The sequence below is a fragment of the Sabethes cyaneus genome, chromosome 1, assembly GCF_943734655.1.
Source record: "Sabethes cyaneus chromosome 1, idSabCyanKW18_F2, whole genome shotgun sequence".
NCBI classification, from domain to species: domain Eukaryota; kingdom Metazoa; phylum Arthropoda; class Insecta; order Diptera; family Culicidae; genus Sabethes; species Sabethes cyaneus.
This window is the reverse complement of record NC_071353.1, coordinates 89,337,411-89,352,413: the sequence shown is the minus strand read 5'-3', so window position 1 is coordinate 89,352,413 and position 15,003 is coordinate 89,337,411. Positions and strand designations below refer to the sequence as shown.

The 15,003-nt window shown below is 38.2% G+C and overlaps 1 protein-coding gene across 1 annotated transcript; it reads left to right on the top strand.

Annotated features, from left to right (window-relative positions):
• The first annotated feature begins 459 nt into the window (after positions 1-459).
• Positions 460-3,156, top strand: LOC128745926 (uncharacterized). Its single transcript, XM_053842987.1, has one exon. The coding sequence runs from the start codon at positions 460-462 to the stop codon at positions 3,154-3,156; it is 2,697 nt and encodes an 898-aa protein (XP_053698962.1).
• The last annotated feature ends 11,847 nt before the right edge of the window (positions 3,157-15,003 follow it).

The following is a 15,003-nucleotide window of genomic DNA, read 5'->3' as shown; positions in this document are numbered from 1 at the left end:
GCCGCTGGGTGTTGTACAAAATCCCAAAAAGCCCAATAAGGTACGCTTGATATGGGATGCAGCTGCGACTGTAGATGGCTTGTGTTTAAACGATCTTTTGTTAAAAGGCCCAGATTTGATAGTCTCACTCATCGGCGTTCTGATCAGGTTTCGGGAAAGGAACATAGCGATTGGTGGTGACCTGCGGGAAATGTTCCACCAAATCGCTATTAGAGCAGAAGATAGACAATTTTTGCGGTTCCTATGGCGAGACGATTCGGAAGATCCACCGCAAGTCTATATAATGGATGTAGCCATTTTTGGGGCTTCCTGTTCCCCATGTATAGCGCAGTTCATAAAGAACAAAAATGCGGAAGAGTTTTCCCAGGAGTTTCCACGAGCCGCGAAAGCAATCATCGACAACCATTATGTCGATGACTACCTGGACAGCGTGGATACAGTGTCTGAGGCAATTGGCTAATGGAGCAAGTGAAGTACGTTCACACCAATGGTGGATTCGAGATGTGCCAACTCGTATCCAATTCTGGTGAAGTTTTACGTAAACTTGGAGTACCGCAACAAGTTGCAACCAAGAACTTGAGTCTGGACTCGGAATCGGAACGGGTTTTGGGAATGTTCTGGGTTCCCAGTAGTGACACATTTACGTTCATATCACCATCGAAAGCTGAATTGGCGAGTCTAGACAGTCTATCGTTAATTCCTACGAAAAGACAGGTACTGCGGATAATAATGAGTATTTTTGACCCATTAGGTTTGATATCCCACTACGTAATCCATGGTAAAGCCCTCATGCAGCATATCTGGCGAGCTGGGACAAACTGGGATGAACACATCCCAGAGCATTTGCAGGATAATTGGAAAACGTGGCAGCAATATCTTAAATGTCTCAATGATATCCAGATTCCTCGATGTCTTCTGGGATGCACTCGGTCAGATCCATCCAGAGTATCGGAACTTCACGCGTTCGTAGATGCGAGTCGACAAGCTTACGCCTGTGCCATATACCTTCGTACTGTAGGAGAAAGTGGAGTTGAGTGTTCCCTCATCATAGCCAAAAGTAAAGTAGCCCCATTAAAGCCCGTATCCATACCGAGATTGGAATTGCAGGCGGCGTTTATCGGAGCCCGTGTGATGGAAAACGTTTGTCAACAGCTTACAATTCCAATCAGTAGAAGAATATTTTGGTCGGACTCGTGTACAGTGCTTGCTTGGTTGAATTCAAATACATTCCGTTATCATCAATACGTAGCATTCCGTATCGGTGAGATACTATCCACAACCAAGGTAGATGAATGGAGGTATGTGCCATCGGCTCAAAATGTGGCAGACGACGCCACAAAATGGAAAGCTGGTCCGGATCTTAGCAAGACAAGTCTTTGGTTCAATGGACCCAAATTCCTTCGTTTATCAGAAACTCAATGGCCGGCTAAACAAAAACCTCCAGAGACCGCAGCAGAACAAGTACAACACCTTTTCCATCATCAAGAAGAGCTACATGACCCGCTTATAGATGTAACTCGCTTTTCAAGTTGGCATCGCTTGCAGAGGACGACTGCGTACGTGTGCAAAGCAGTAAGACTGTTTAAGAAACCTAACCTCAACGCTAAATTTCGAGGAATGCTGACTTCGGAGGAGTTCGCTGAGGCGGATAATTTATTATGGCGACTGGCACAGAAGGAAGTTTTTCACCAGGAATATTCGCTTCTAAAGATGAACAGCGATAGAGGGACCGAAACAATGGTAGACAAATCAAGTCAACTCTACAAACTGTCTCCGTTCATGGATGAGTCAGGGGTCGTTCGAATGGGCAGCCGTATTGGGGCTGCGCCATTCGCCCCATACGAAGCTAAGTATCCCATTATATTGCCCAAAAAGCATCCGATAACTTTCCTTCTCACTGACAGCTACCACCGACGTCTATTACATGCCAATAATGAGACAATCTTCAATGACATGAGACAGCGATTTTACATCCCTGCTATGCGACGGCTGATAAGAAGAGTAGCAAATGATTGCCAAAGATGCAAGAACTTTAAGGCTATACCTCGGATTCCCCGGATGGCCCCGTTACCAAGAGCACGACTGACCCCATTCGTCAAGCCGTTTTCCTTTGTCGGCATCGACTACTTTGGGCCGATGCTGATCAAGGTAGGAAGAAACCAAGTCAAGCGCTGGGTGGCGTTATTTACATGCTTGACCATCAGGGCGGTACATATGGAGGTCGTCCATTCACTATCAACGCAATCGTGTATAATGGCATTTCGACGGTTTATCGCACGACGAGGCGCGCCCCTCGAAATATATAGTGATAACGGCACTTGTTTCGTCGGAGCGAGCCGGCAACTGAAAAAGGAGATGGAAAAGATCAACGAAAGTTGCGCAGTAACATTCACTAATGCACGTACAAAGTGGATATTCAATCCACCCGCAGCGCCACATATGGGCGGGCTGTGGGAGAGGATGGTGCGCTCCGTAAAAACAGCAATGTTTGCTATCGAGAACGGATTGCGACTACCTAACGAAGAGACTTTTGAAACCATTGTACTCGAAGCCGAAGCAGTTGTCAATTCACGGCCTCTAACCTACATCGCTCTCGATTCCGCTGACCAGGAGGCACTGACACCTAACCACTTTTTACTGTATGGGACCCAAGGAGTAAATCAACCAGTACAGATAGTGAGTCTGCGTAGTGTATTGAGGGATAGCTGGAAGTTGGCTCAATGGATGATAGACGAATTTTGGCGACGTTGGACTAAAGAGTACCTTCCGGTACTAGCTAGGCGATCCAAATGGTTTGAGCCCGTGAAACCAATTCAAGTGGGAGATATAGTCATCGTAGTGGAAGATACGGCAAGAAATCAATGGCTCAGAGGCAAGATCGTGGAAGTTTTCGTAGCTGCAGATGGTCAAGGCAGGAAAGCGAGAATCCAGACGGCGAAAGGGATCATTTTGCGACCGTCAGCGAAGATCGCAGTCCTGGACGTCTTCGGTAGCCCCGGGCCACACGGGTCGGGGAATGTAACGACTACCACCGGGTCATCAGCGAATGATGGTGCTACCGGGCACTCCCTCGACTGTATGACAGATCACGTCAAGAACACCAACCGTAAAAGTGGAAACCAAGATCAATTTCCGCCTGATTACACTCGAGAATAGACACCACAGTGTTACGAGCGAGTTATAATTGTTCATTTAATCATCTAAAATTAGTTTGCTTATTATAGTACATGAGTCAGTTTAACCTACCAGTTTCATATTTAGTTTATATAATAATAGTTTATGTGATTTGGAATTTGTAAGCCTTATAATATATTTGCAATATATATTTGCATACTTTTAACTAACATGCATTATAACCTACTTAGATCTACCGATTGCGCAAACAATACTATTACCTATTGTCATCGAAACTTATTATATTGCACTGAAATGTGAGTATTAACCTAAATTTGTAATTGCTAAAAATAAACTTAAATAAAATTACAGCTTTGAAGCTGTAAGTAACAGCTATCAGAATTTCGGTTTACTCAATTACCGCAACATTATGCTTAAAAACGTGTTTTGACAAGGTAATAATTATCGCCTGTTTCTCAGAGATGGCCAAGCCGATTTATGCGCTATTAGTCTCATTTGAAAGATAATATAGCCGGATTGTTTTTTTTTTTTTTTTGGGTACGTTCTCCACTGCGACCAGTTATTTGATCTATTGTGGCGGGCCCCTATTTACTGTAGCCACGTCACGGTGTCCTATCACCATTAGTATGAGTGATTTCCACTTGTTGACTAATGGCATTGTCCCAATAAGGTATTGAATAACGAATAAAGTTTATTGCCTTATTGGGCGAACTTGTCCACACAACAGAGGGTGGTATTAAACCTTCATCAAAGAATTTACTCCTCCTATGATAAAGTGCCACGCAGTTACAAAGCAGATGTTCCGCATTCTCGCTATCTAGGTTACAAAAGCGACAAGAGTCATCTTCCAGTTTGCCTAGCTGTTTCAAGTGATACTTACTAGAGCAGTGGCCCGTTATTAGGCCGCAGAAAGTACGTAAGTCTTTTTTGGATAGACTAAGAAGTCTCTGAGTTACTGCTTTGTGAGGTGATATAAATCGCTTTGATTAGCGAGCTGTTAAATTGTTATTCCATATATTATCTATCATTGATTTTTCCCAGTTACTTAATTCCATTCTGAGGGTGCATGTTGAGGTCCCACAGAATGGTTCTGGTCCTATGAAAGTTTTTATCGATCCAGCTCTTGCCAACCGATCCGCTTTTTCATTGCCTTCAATTCCACAGTGCCCAGGTACCCAAAAAAGACTTACAGTGCTTTTTTTAGCCACCTGTTGTAGTAATTGAATGCATTCCCAAACCAGTTTGGATGAACACGAAACTGACTTCAGTGCTTTTAAAGCAGCCTGGCTATCAGAAAATATACATATATTTGCATGTCTATAATTTCTTCGTAGACAAATTGTAGCACATTCAATTACTGCCTGTATTTCTGCTTGAAATACAGTCGGCCATTGGCCCATAGATAATGATATATTGATTCCGGGACCCGTTACTCCGGCACCAACTCTGTTGTTAAATTTAGAACCATCAGTATAGAAAATAATCGATCCTGGTTGAATATTAGGCCCCCCTGATTCCCATTCCATGCGACTTGTTTCAATAACATGGAATAGTCGTTCAAAGTTATATTGCCTATCCATCCAGTCTTCATGAGTTACTATTGGATTTATTTTGATGTCCTTTAGAATACTGAGATGGCCCCTAAGGTCACCATCAAGGAACTTGTTTGTTCTTTTTAGCCTTAGTGCATTTTTCTCAGCTTCTAATTGCACGAATAAATGAAGTGGAAGTAGGCATAGAATAGCATCTAGGGCTTTAGAAGGTGTACTGTAAGCTGCTCCGGTAACGGAGATGGTAGCAAGCCGCTGTAACTTTTCCAGTTTTTTCTGTGCCTGTTTTATCTTCGTTTTTGGCCACCACACCAGGGCCGCGTATATTATTTTGGGTCTTACTATGACTGTATAAATCCAATAAATCATTTTAGGTTTCAGTCCCCATTTGTTTCCAAAAGTTTTCCTGCTTATCCATAAGGCATTTGTAGCCTTACTAATGATCTGATCCAAATGTAAATTTCAATTTAGCTTACTATCAAGAATTACTCCTAAGTATTTTACGGTTTGAGACAGGACTAATTTGGTGCCCTCCAAATACAAATCCGGTATTTTAATTTTTCTTCTTCGCGTAAATGAAACGACAGTGGTTTTGTAAGGGTTAATAGAAAGCCCCTCATCTGTGCACCACGATGTTGTTAAATTTAGAGCATATTGTAGTCTTTCGGTGATGACCTGTTCATATTTCCCACGGGTTATAATTACAATATCATCAGCGAAACCAACAATTTCGAATCCTTCCGTTTCAAGGTGTGATATTAATTCATCAACGACAAGTGACCATAGCAGAGGAGAGAGAACTCCTCCTTGTGGACAGCCTGTTACAGTTTTTACCGTGAATGCTGTCATTCCATGACTACAAGTTATCTCTCTTTTTTGTAACATTTCAAAAATCCAATTTACAATAGTTTTGTCGAAATTTCGTCTTATCATAGCATTCTTGATTGAGTTATGAGATGCATTATCAAATGCTCCTTCAATATCCAAAAAGGCAGCTAGTAGAATTTCTTTGGCTTCGAATGTTTTCTCGATTTTTGTTACTAATGAGTGAAGTGCTGTTATTGTTGATTTTCCATGTTGGTATGCAAATTGATTTCTATTTAAAGGGATCGCTTCTAGGTACTTTGATTTAATATAGTCGTCAATTAGTCTTTCTATCAATTTTAACATGATTGACGAAAGACTTATTGGCCTAAAAGATTTTGGACTTTTTTTGTCTTTTTTATTTGCTTTAGGAATAAAGACAACTCGAACTTGCCGCCAGCTTGTGGGAATATAATTTAGCCTCAAACTGGCTCTAAACATTTCAGTTAGACAGGGTGTTAAACTACCTTTACTTTTTTGAATCATTACTGGACGAACTTCGTCAGTTCCTGGAGTTTTACTTTTTTGCTTGAGTGAAAATACGACTTGCTAGATCTTGCATTTCTTTCCTGGTCGTATCTTGCCCAGTTGTTCTTGCAATTTCATTTTGTCCTTCGGATTCTTTTAACCTGGTCATTTCTGATCCAGTATTTGAATCCAAAGAAGTCGTTTCTCCAGTCAAGATTGGCAAGGATCCTGGAAAGTGTACCTGCATCATCAAACTTAAGGTTTCTGTAGCATTGGAAGTAAAACTTCCGTCATCTTTTTTAAGAGTACCCAGACCATTGGAATGGTCTGTTGACAGTGCTTTTTGTAATCTGGCAACTGCTGGAGTATTTTCGATACTTTCACATATATGCCTCCAGCTTTTTCTTTTGGATTTCCTTATTTCTTTATTATACAGAGTTAGTGCTTTTCTGTAGTCTTCCCACTGTAAGGTGCGTTTCGCACGATTAAACATTTTACGCGCCTGTTTCCTTAAGCTTGCTAACCTTGTGTTCCACCATGGAACGTCCCTGTTCGTAGATCGTACTTTGACTGGACAACTGTTGTTATATGCTTCGATTATTTTATTTGTTATTTGAAGAGATGTGTTTTCTAGCTCTCTGTGTGTGCTAATACTCTTTTCTGGGAAGGTACCCCCCTCTATTAGTTTTGAATAATAAAGCTCCCAGTTTGTTTTCCTGGGATCTCTGAAAGTTTCTTTGACAATGTCATTAACTTTATATTCAAAAAGGATATGTTTATTATCAGATAGTGATATTTCGGCAGAAACGTGCCAATTATGAATTTTTTCCGAGAGTGTGTTACTACATAGTGTTAAATCTAGAACTTCCTGTCTTATAGAGTTCGTGAAAGTGTAATCAGTACCGTTATTGCAAATGTTTATATTATTATCATTTAAGGGGGCATAGTACTTTTTCAATTTAAAAAAATCAGAGGGGTTGTGTACAAGACACAACCGCATATATAGGTGACGCAGGACTACGTAAGTCTCTTTGTAGTGATAGTAGCATGTATTCATGCATGTAATCATTCGATTCTTCATGTATACATGCTATATGCAACATATATACATACTATGTTGTATGTAACATTTATCAAAGTAGTAACATTGCATACGTTCGATTCTTAAAAGATTTCAGACTTATTTCTATGTGCATTTGAAAACAATTTAGCAAATTCAAGGACACAAACTATTGCTTTCCTGCTACCTTACTGAAATTAAAGATTGTTTTTATTACCAATTCAATCCTATTTTATCAACAGCACATCTTTTCACCACACTAATGAAACGACAAGCATGCGTATTCATACAAAGTCATATTATAACCGAACACTACAGCTGTAGCATATTTTTCCAACACAGATATCAAATTCGCCTAGGTTTAATCGTCTCGCAGTAAAGAATTTGCGATTTGTTGAGACAACGAACTTGTGTCATTTTTTCTGGCACACTTCCCTAACACAGACATCAAATTGGACTAGGTTTGATCGCGTTCGTAAGAAATCTGTTGGCACGAGGGGGCTTTGTCACTCTTTCTGGCGTACTTCCCAAGCAAGGACATCAAAATGGTCTAGGTTTAATCGCGTTGTTAAGAAATCTTGTTAAAATGAGGAAACTTTGTCACTTGTTTTGGCTTACTTCCCAAGCACAGATATCAAATTGGTATAGGTTTAGATCATCGTTAAGAATCTTCCAACCAATCACGAAGTGAGAATTCTGGTAAAACATAGGTTCATTATTTTCAATTTTTCAATAGTTCAACATCAAGAATCCATACTTTTCTTCATTTGGATCAATTCTTAGAGAATTTTCCGATTGATTGGTGTAAGAATATTGAAAATCGATCGGAAAACCGCTGAGCGATTAGCGTTCAAAACCTTTCATTTTTCGTGACGCTCGCATTTTTCGATTTTTTGGAATGACACCCTATCTCAAAACTTGCCGTAAGACGTAGTCCTACGTCAAAAATCGAATTTTTTTTAATGATTATTTCGAAAGATTAACATTTTGGTCATATGTGTTTCAAGTCATTTCGATGAATTCCAAAAATTGACAAAGTTACAGCTATTTGTACCGCACATGTCTAGAGCGATTACACAGCGAATAAAAACTTCAACGTCGTTTTTCTCGAAACCAGGTTTTGAAAGTCGGTACCATAAATATCTCAAGAACGGCTGAAGCAATTCTCATGATTCTTTTTTTGTTTCAAAGCTAACAAAATTATCTAGTGTTTGACCCATCCTTTTTTCGATATTACAATTTTTGTATTTTTAAGAAATGTTTAAAGTCAATTTTTTCGGCTAAAAACCTTACTTTTATGTTTGAATGTCCGCCATTTTGTTATGCGTTCGAATTTTAAAAAAAGGATGGGTCAAACACGAGATAATTTAATATTCTTTCATGTCGTTTTGGAATTTTTCAATTCGGATAAGCCCCCCAGCCTCAATCCATGGTACCGCAAATCATGTTTTTTCCGAATGATCATGTTCAAGGAGCCGTAGGGGAGAGGGGAAGAGGTTCACATATGCAAACAAAACTGCAAATATTAGTATAAAGTGCAATGTTTAGCAAGCAATAAACCCGAATCGATTCGCTTTTCGCGTTATCGAGAAAAAAATATTTGAAATAAGGCAAAAAATATGGTGTAAAAAGTACTATGCCCCCTTAAATATTCTAGCAGACAGTCACCTCTTTTGTTAACCTTCCTAGTGCATTGGGGTCGTTTTCGACCCATCGGCATACTTACAAAGCTTGATACTCAGTAACGGTACGAGCTAGAGACTTGAAATTTTCTGACTTTTCCTAACTTTGGAAAATTAGCATTGTGGGGGAGTTTCAGCTTTCAGCGACATCTAGAAGAGCCACAGCAAAAAAAGTTACATATTATGCATTAAGGGTCGAAAACGACCCAAGTTTTGAAATTGCTCTCATTCATCCATTTTCAATCCGAATTTCGTTTTCTTTACCTCGTTTGAAAGATATGGCCAAAAACTAGCACCCAAGGCATGTTGGGGAATATTTGTTGACTGATGGCCACTTCTGCGTCGGTTCCGGAACACCCACTACCAGGTCCCGGGGAACATGTTTATATTTGGAGATAATTCATTTTGCGGCACATCAAGTCACATTGGCTTGATAAAATAAGACTAGTGGATGTACAATGGGGACATTTTGGACCCGAATGGCCACTTCCCCATCGGTAACGGAACATCCGGTACCAGGTTTTTGATGCCATTTTTGAATTTTAGGATGATTTCTATTGCGGCACGTCAAATTTCATCACATTGATAACATAAGACTATTGAAAGTATAATAAACACATGTTGAAGGCAAATGGCCACATCAGCATAGGTCCTGGAACATCCGGTACCCGCTTTTTGGGGACATTTTTGTATTTTAGGATAACTCATAATGCTACATATCAAATCACATCGGTTTGATAAAATAAGACTGATGGAAGTAAAACAATGTCATTTAGAAACCAAATGGCAACTTTACTATCGGTACTGGGTCATCCAGTACCAGTTTCGGGGGACATTTTTGGCTTTTGAGATAATTCACCATGCGGCACCTCAAATCACATCGCGTTGATAAAATAACAACAATGGAAGTATAATGGGGCGTCAGTCGCATATAATCCGGTACCCGGTATTTATAATGAACCGTAAAACGGGGTAACTCGGGGCAGATGAATTACCCTGTAATCCAAAAATGTCTCCAAAACCCGGATACCGGATAGTCCGGAACCGATGGTGAAATGGTAATTTTGGCTCCAAAATTTTTCAATTGTACTTCCATTAGTGTTATTTCATCAAGCCAATGTGATTTGATGTGGCGCATGATGAATTATCCTATCCAAAAATGTTCTCATAAACCGTGCACCCGATGTTCCGGAACCGATGATGAAATGGCCATTTGTCTTCAAATGGTCCCCATAGCTCTTGTAACTGTTTTATTTGATCAAGACGTTGTGATTTGATGTGCCGCAAGATGAATTATTTCATAATCCAAAAATATCCCGCGGAACCGGATGTTCCGGAACCGATGGTAAAATGGCCATTTGGCTTCTAAATGACCTTATTTTATTTTCATCAGTCTTATTTAATCAAGCCGATGTGATTTGATGTGTCGCAAGATGGGTTATCCTAAAATACAAAAATGGCCCCAAAACCCGGGTACCGGATGTTCCGGGACCAATGCTGATGTAGCCATTTGCCTTCAAAATGTCTTTATTATACTTTCAATAGTCTTACGTTATCAAGCTGATGTAATTTGACGTGTCGCAAGATAAATCATCCTAAAATTTAAAATTGTCCTCAAAAACCGGGTACCGGATGTTCTAGAACCAATGAGGAAATGGCCGCTTGGGTCCAAAATGTTCCCATTGCACTTCCATTAATCTTATTTTGCCAAGCCAATGTGATTTGATGTGCCGCAAAATGAATTATCTCAAAATATAAAAATGTCCCCCGGGACCTGGTAGTGAGTGTTCTGGAACCGACGCAGAAGTGGCCATCAGTCTACAAATATTCCCCAACATACCTTGGGTGCTAGTTTTTGGCCATAGCTTTCAAACGAGGTAAAGAAAACGAAATTCGGATTGAAAATGGATGAATGAGAGCAATTTCAAAACTTGGGTCGTTTTCGACCCTTAATGCATAATATGTAACTTTTTTCTAATGCATTAGGAAGGTTAATATCGTTACTGTTCCATATTGTATGGTGCGCATTCGCATCGCATCCTATAATGAAGGCTTTGTTCTTAGACCTACAAAATGACACGAATGCTGAAACTTCCGGGGGCGGCACATCATCAATGTCTCCAGGAAAATATGCAGATGCTACATAAATTTCTGTTTTTCCACGTGCGGTAGGTATTTCTACTACTGCTGCTACTATATCGCGATTTATAAATTCTGTGATGGGTAATAATTTAATATTACCATTTAATAGAATAGCAGATCTAGGAGATTGCTGTGTTTCATCATATATTAACTTACAGTTTTTAGTATCTATTCCTAATATTTTTGCTTTATTAGTTCACGGCTCCTGGATAAAAGCGATATCCAGTTTACTTTGGATAAATCTCCTGCAAAGTACAGCACTTGCACCCTTTGCATGATGGAGATTTATCTGGATGAATTTGATATTGTTGTGACTTTGGAATGTGCTGATTTGGTAATTTTTTTGGGTTCTTCAGTTCGTTCCCCAATAAATACTCTGCAGCCATTATAGCCTGCTTCGATATCGATTGTTCTATAATCATGTGTAACTAGAGTCCGTCCAGTATTTTGGCCGCCGTTTGCTCCTGGGACATTTTTGGTAGTGGTGTTGCCATCCACTATATCGTCTCCAGTTCTTTCACGGGTCCTTTTATCACTGTTGGCCTCACAAGTGTTTTTTGGAGTCCTTATCATGTTACGGACACCGCTTGGTCCTGGGACATTTTGGTTACTTCTAACCATTTTGTCGTCACCAGTTTTGCGGGTCTTTTCAACATGGATAGCCTCCGAGTTATGGTCAATTTCCATCTTTTCAGTTTTATTTTTTTTTGGGATTATTTTCCTAATTGGTGCACTCCCAAATTTAAAATCGAATTCGCGATTTAATATTTTCCATCGTAGAAACTTTTTGAAAACACGATAAAACAAACAAACAAAAAATATTAGTAAATGGACGAATAAAGAAAAATAAATAAATAATATACTAAAACAAAAATATATGAAAAAATTTTAAATTTTAATTTAATTTTAAATTTTATAGCCGGATAGATCACTATTGAATGGTTTTTTGAGTTGACTTTTAGTTTGAAAGTTATGAGCAATTGAAGTTACACGTTAAAATTTATAATACTTTATAGCGATTTTAACCAAGATAATTTATCTAGTTTCAATTGTTTTAGTATTAAACGAGAGGTCTTAACACTGCAAATGTATTTACCAAATTTCATAAGGATTGGTTCTACTGGTCAAAAAATATTTAAAAATGATTGATGAAATTTATTCAAGAAAACCTTAATGACCTAACCTTTAATTGGACTAAACCTTTAAAACAGAATAATATAGTAAAAATGTTTAATTTTTCAACGGATGTTTCTTTGCAGCAGTTAATTAATAAAATATAGCACATTTTCTTACACATTTAGGGTGACCGTGAATCCACCTAATAGGGTGACACAAATTATTGTTTTTTACATGCGTCCAAAAAAATTGCGTCTTCACAAAAATTCTAGAACACTAAAATAAGCAACTTTGCTGCATATAGTAACTATCTATCTCTTACTGGTTGCGAAATTTAATGATTTGTTTGAAGAAACCACTTTGAAATCAAGCAAAGCAAAGCCATGGGTGTAAACGTCCTTCAGAACTTTAACCGGAAAGCATTCAGATTCACAACATGCACGAAGCATTACGACTAAACTGAGGGATTCCCATGTCATCAAAAAATTTTCTCATAGGTCCACCATCCTTCAAATCATCATTTCAAATCAATCTCGAAAAGCCACCCTTCTTTATCGACAGACTTCGCAGCCGGTTATTAGAGTACAGGAAAATTACGCGGCTAGGGCAAAGATCCTATTAACTCTGCAGCGACACCGATCAGTCGAGATTCGAACATACAATGACTGGCTTGTAAGGCTAGCATTGTACTCCGAAGCTAACAGCCACTTTATAATCAGTTCTGCTCAAAAATTCTGTACACAATGTTTTCATTGCTTTCCTATATTCTATAAAGTAATTTAGTAGGTCAAAATACACTCTGAAAATTGTTTATCGCTAGGATGCATATGGATGATAACTAGCACAGCGTTAACAAACAGTTGAATTAAGTTCCGAGGACGTGTCGATTTCTTTATGATCATTTCCAGCTCAAAACGCTAAAAAAAGCCAGTTTTTACTCGACTATTTTCGATTGGAATTGGAATTTGAATGTAAAAATAGTTTCTTTCTAAACCTAATATTTGACGAGCAGCATTCCAAAAGGTCCAATGTGCAAATGAGAGATTCTCTTTGCGACTCGTCTCTTACGGTTATTACGGCGGCATAAATGCACTTGAATGCATCTATTTTGCATGAAACGGTTACTGGTGTTATTGGAAAGCTTATCCTTTAGAATAATTGGGTTGAAATGTATTTATGCCACCGTAATAAGCATAAGAGAAGAAACGCAAAGAGAATCTCTCATTTGCACATTGGACCTTTTGACATGTTGATCGAGATTTTCAGGTTTATCTGTAAGTAAAAAATAAAAAGGTTTGACAAAACGGGTCTTTTTTTAAAAAGGAGGTACTACCACTAATCGTACCACTAATGGAGGTATCAATCGGCACCAAATTTAAGATTTTTGCTTTCTGACCTAAAATGAATAATCTGACAAAATTTGGTTCAAATCCGTGAAAGTCGATTACACGGTTATCGGATACTTTGCATGTGTTGACTCCAATAGATAATTTTGAGATTTCACATCTGAATAACTTGAGAACGGCTGGGCCTAAGAAACAGTTTATATAAGAATTTAGTTCAAAGTGATGCGTATATAATCTGACTCTGTTAGTTTTATGAAAATTACAAATTCAAATACAAATCAAAAATAATATTTTAACTGAAAATGCCTATGTCAAATGACATATAAGATGGTATAACAAAGGTTCCTTTCACCACTAGGTGGATTAAATCGGGTTTTATTTTTAGATTATCTCTTGTGTTAACATTATTTTTCTATAAATCACGTAAATATTAATAAACTAACTAAGGTGTTCAACAAGTAACATAAATGACGCTTACAAGTATTTACGCGCCCAAGGAAAGAAAGTATAATTATTCTACGCAATACGTTGTGAATTTTACTGGCAAATAAGTATTTTGAGGAATACGGAACGGATACTTAAGAAAATAGTCAAGTTAATTATAGATGTTCCTGAGAAATTAAATAGTGATTATTGTGGCAGTAGAAAGGCTAGGTCACGCCGCTAGGTGGATTAATTCGGGTTTTTTTCAATTTTATGTCACAAAATTGAAATTAGTGACTTACAATTTTCTTGCAATAAAGTTTTTTATATGGTTTGTGAACCACCCTAATGCATTATGATAGATGTTTTTATGCTTTCAAGGGCAACTACAAAATTTGTCTTCTCAAAAAACAACTAACAACAATAAAACAAGTAAAAATCAAAACTATTTTTTTTAAATTTTGTGAACCACCCTAATGAGCGATCATTGTTTTTTTTATTTTTGAACCCTAATTTGAAATCAGTGACCTAAAATTAGCTAAAGATTCAGTCGATTTGAAGCAACTTTAGACTTTTGGCTAAGCTTTGTATGGAGGAGCGCCACTGTGCACTGTGTCAAAATATTAATTAGGCTTATACAAATTTGAAAAAAAGTTTATGTCCTTGTCTCAAAATATTGTTGAAGGGGGGGGGGGGGGGGGCAAAGAAAAAAATAATAACATTAAACCTTCAATAACCAAACAAAGGAAAAGAGACCAGCGTTTATTTTTCCATATTATTCAAATTTTAATACAAATATTTTGTTCAGTACTTAATTTTAGTTCAAGCCTTTCAAACTTCAAAATTTTTTGACCCAAGCACATAAAGTAAGCATCCTGGTAGAGATGAACCAGTTTGATAATAGTGGAGTGCCACAGAATCACCTTAGAGAGCCACAAACGTATAACTTGACCTTCATTTGAATTTTGTTTTGAACTGTCACTCGGTTAGTTACCTTGATTTTCAATTATTGAAATCCCTGTCACTTACTAGTTCAGTACTCGGCAACCACGAAATAGTATCGTAATCTAATCATAGTGTGAAAATGGAAGTTTAGACCCTACAACTTTATCACCCATATTCTGCATTTCGAACGAGTTGAAATATTTCGATCGACTTGGCAAATATTTCGTTCGAGTTGTTTTTTCATATGAAGATCTTTCGTTCGAACCGCTGTT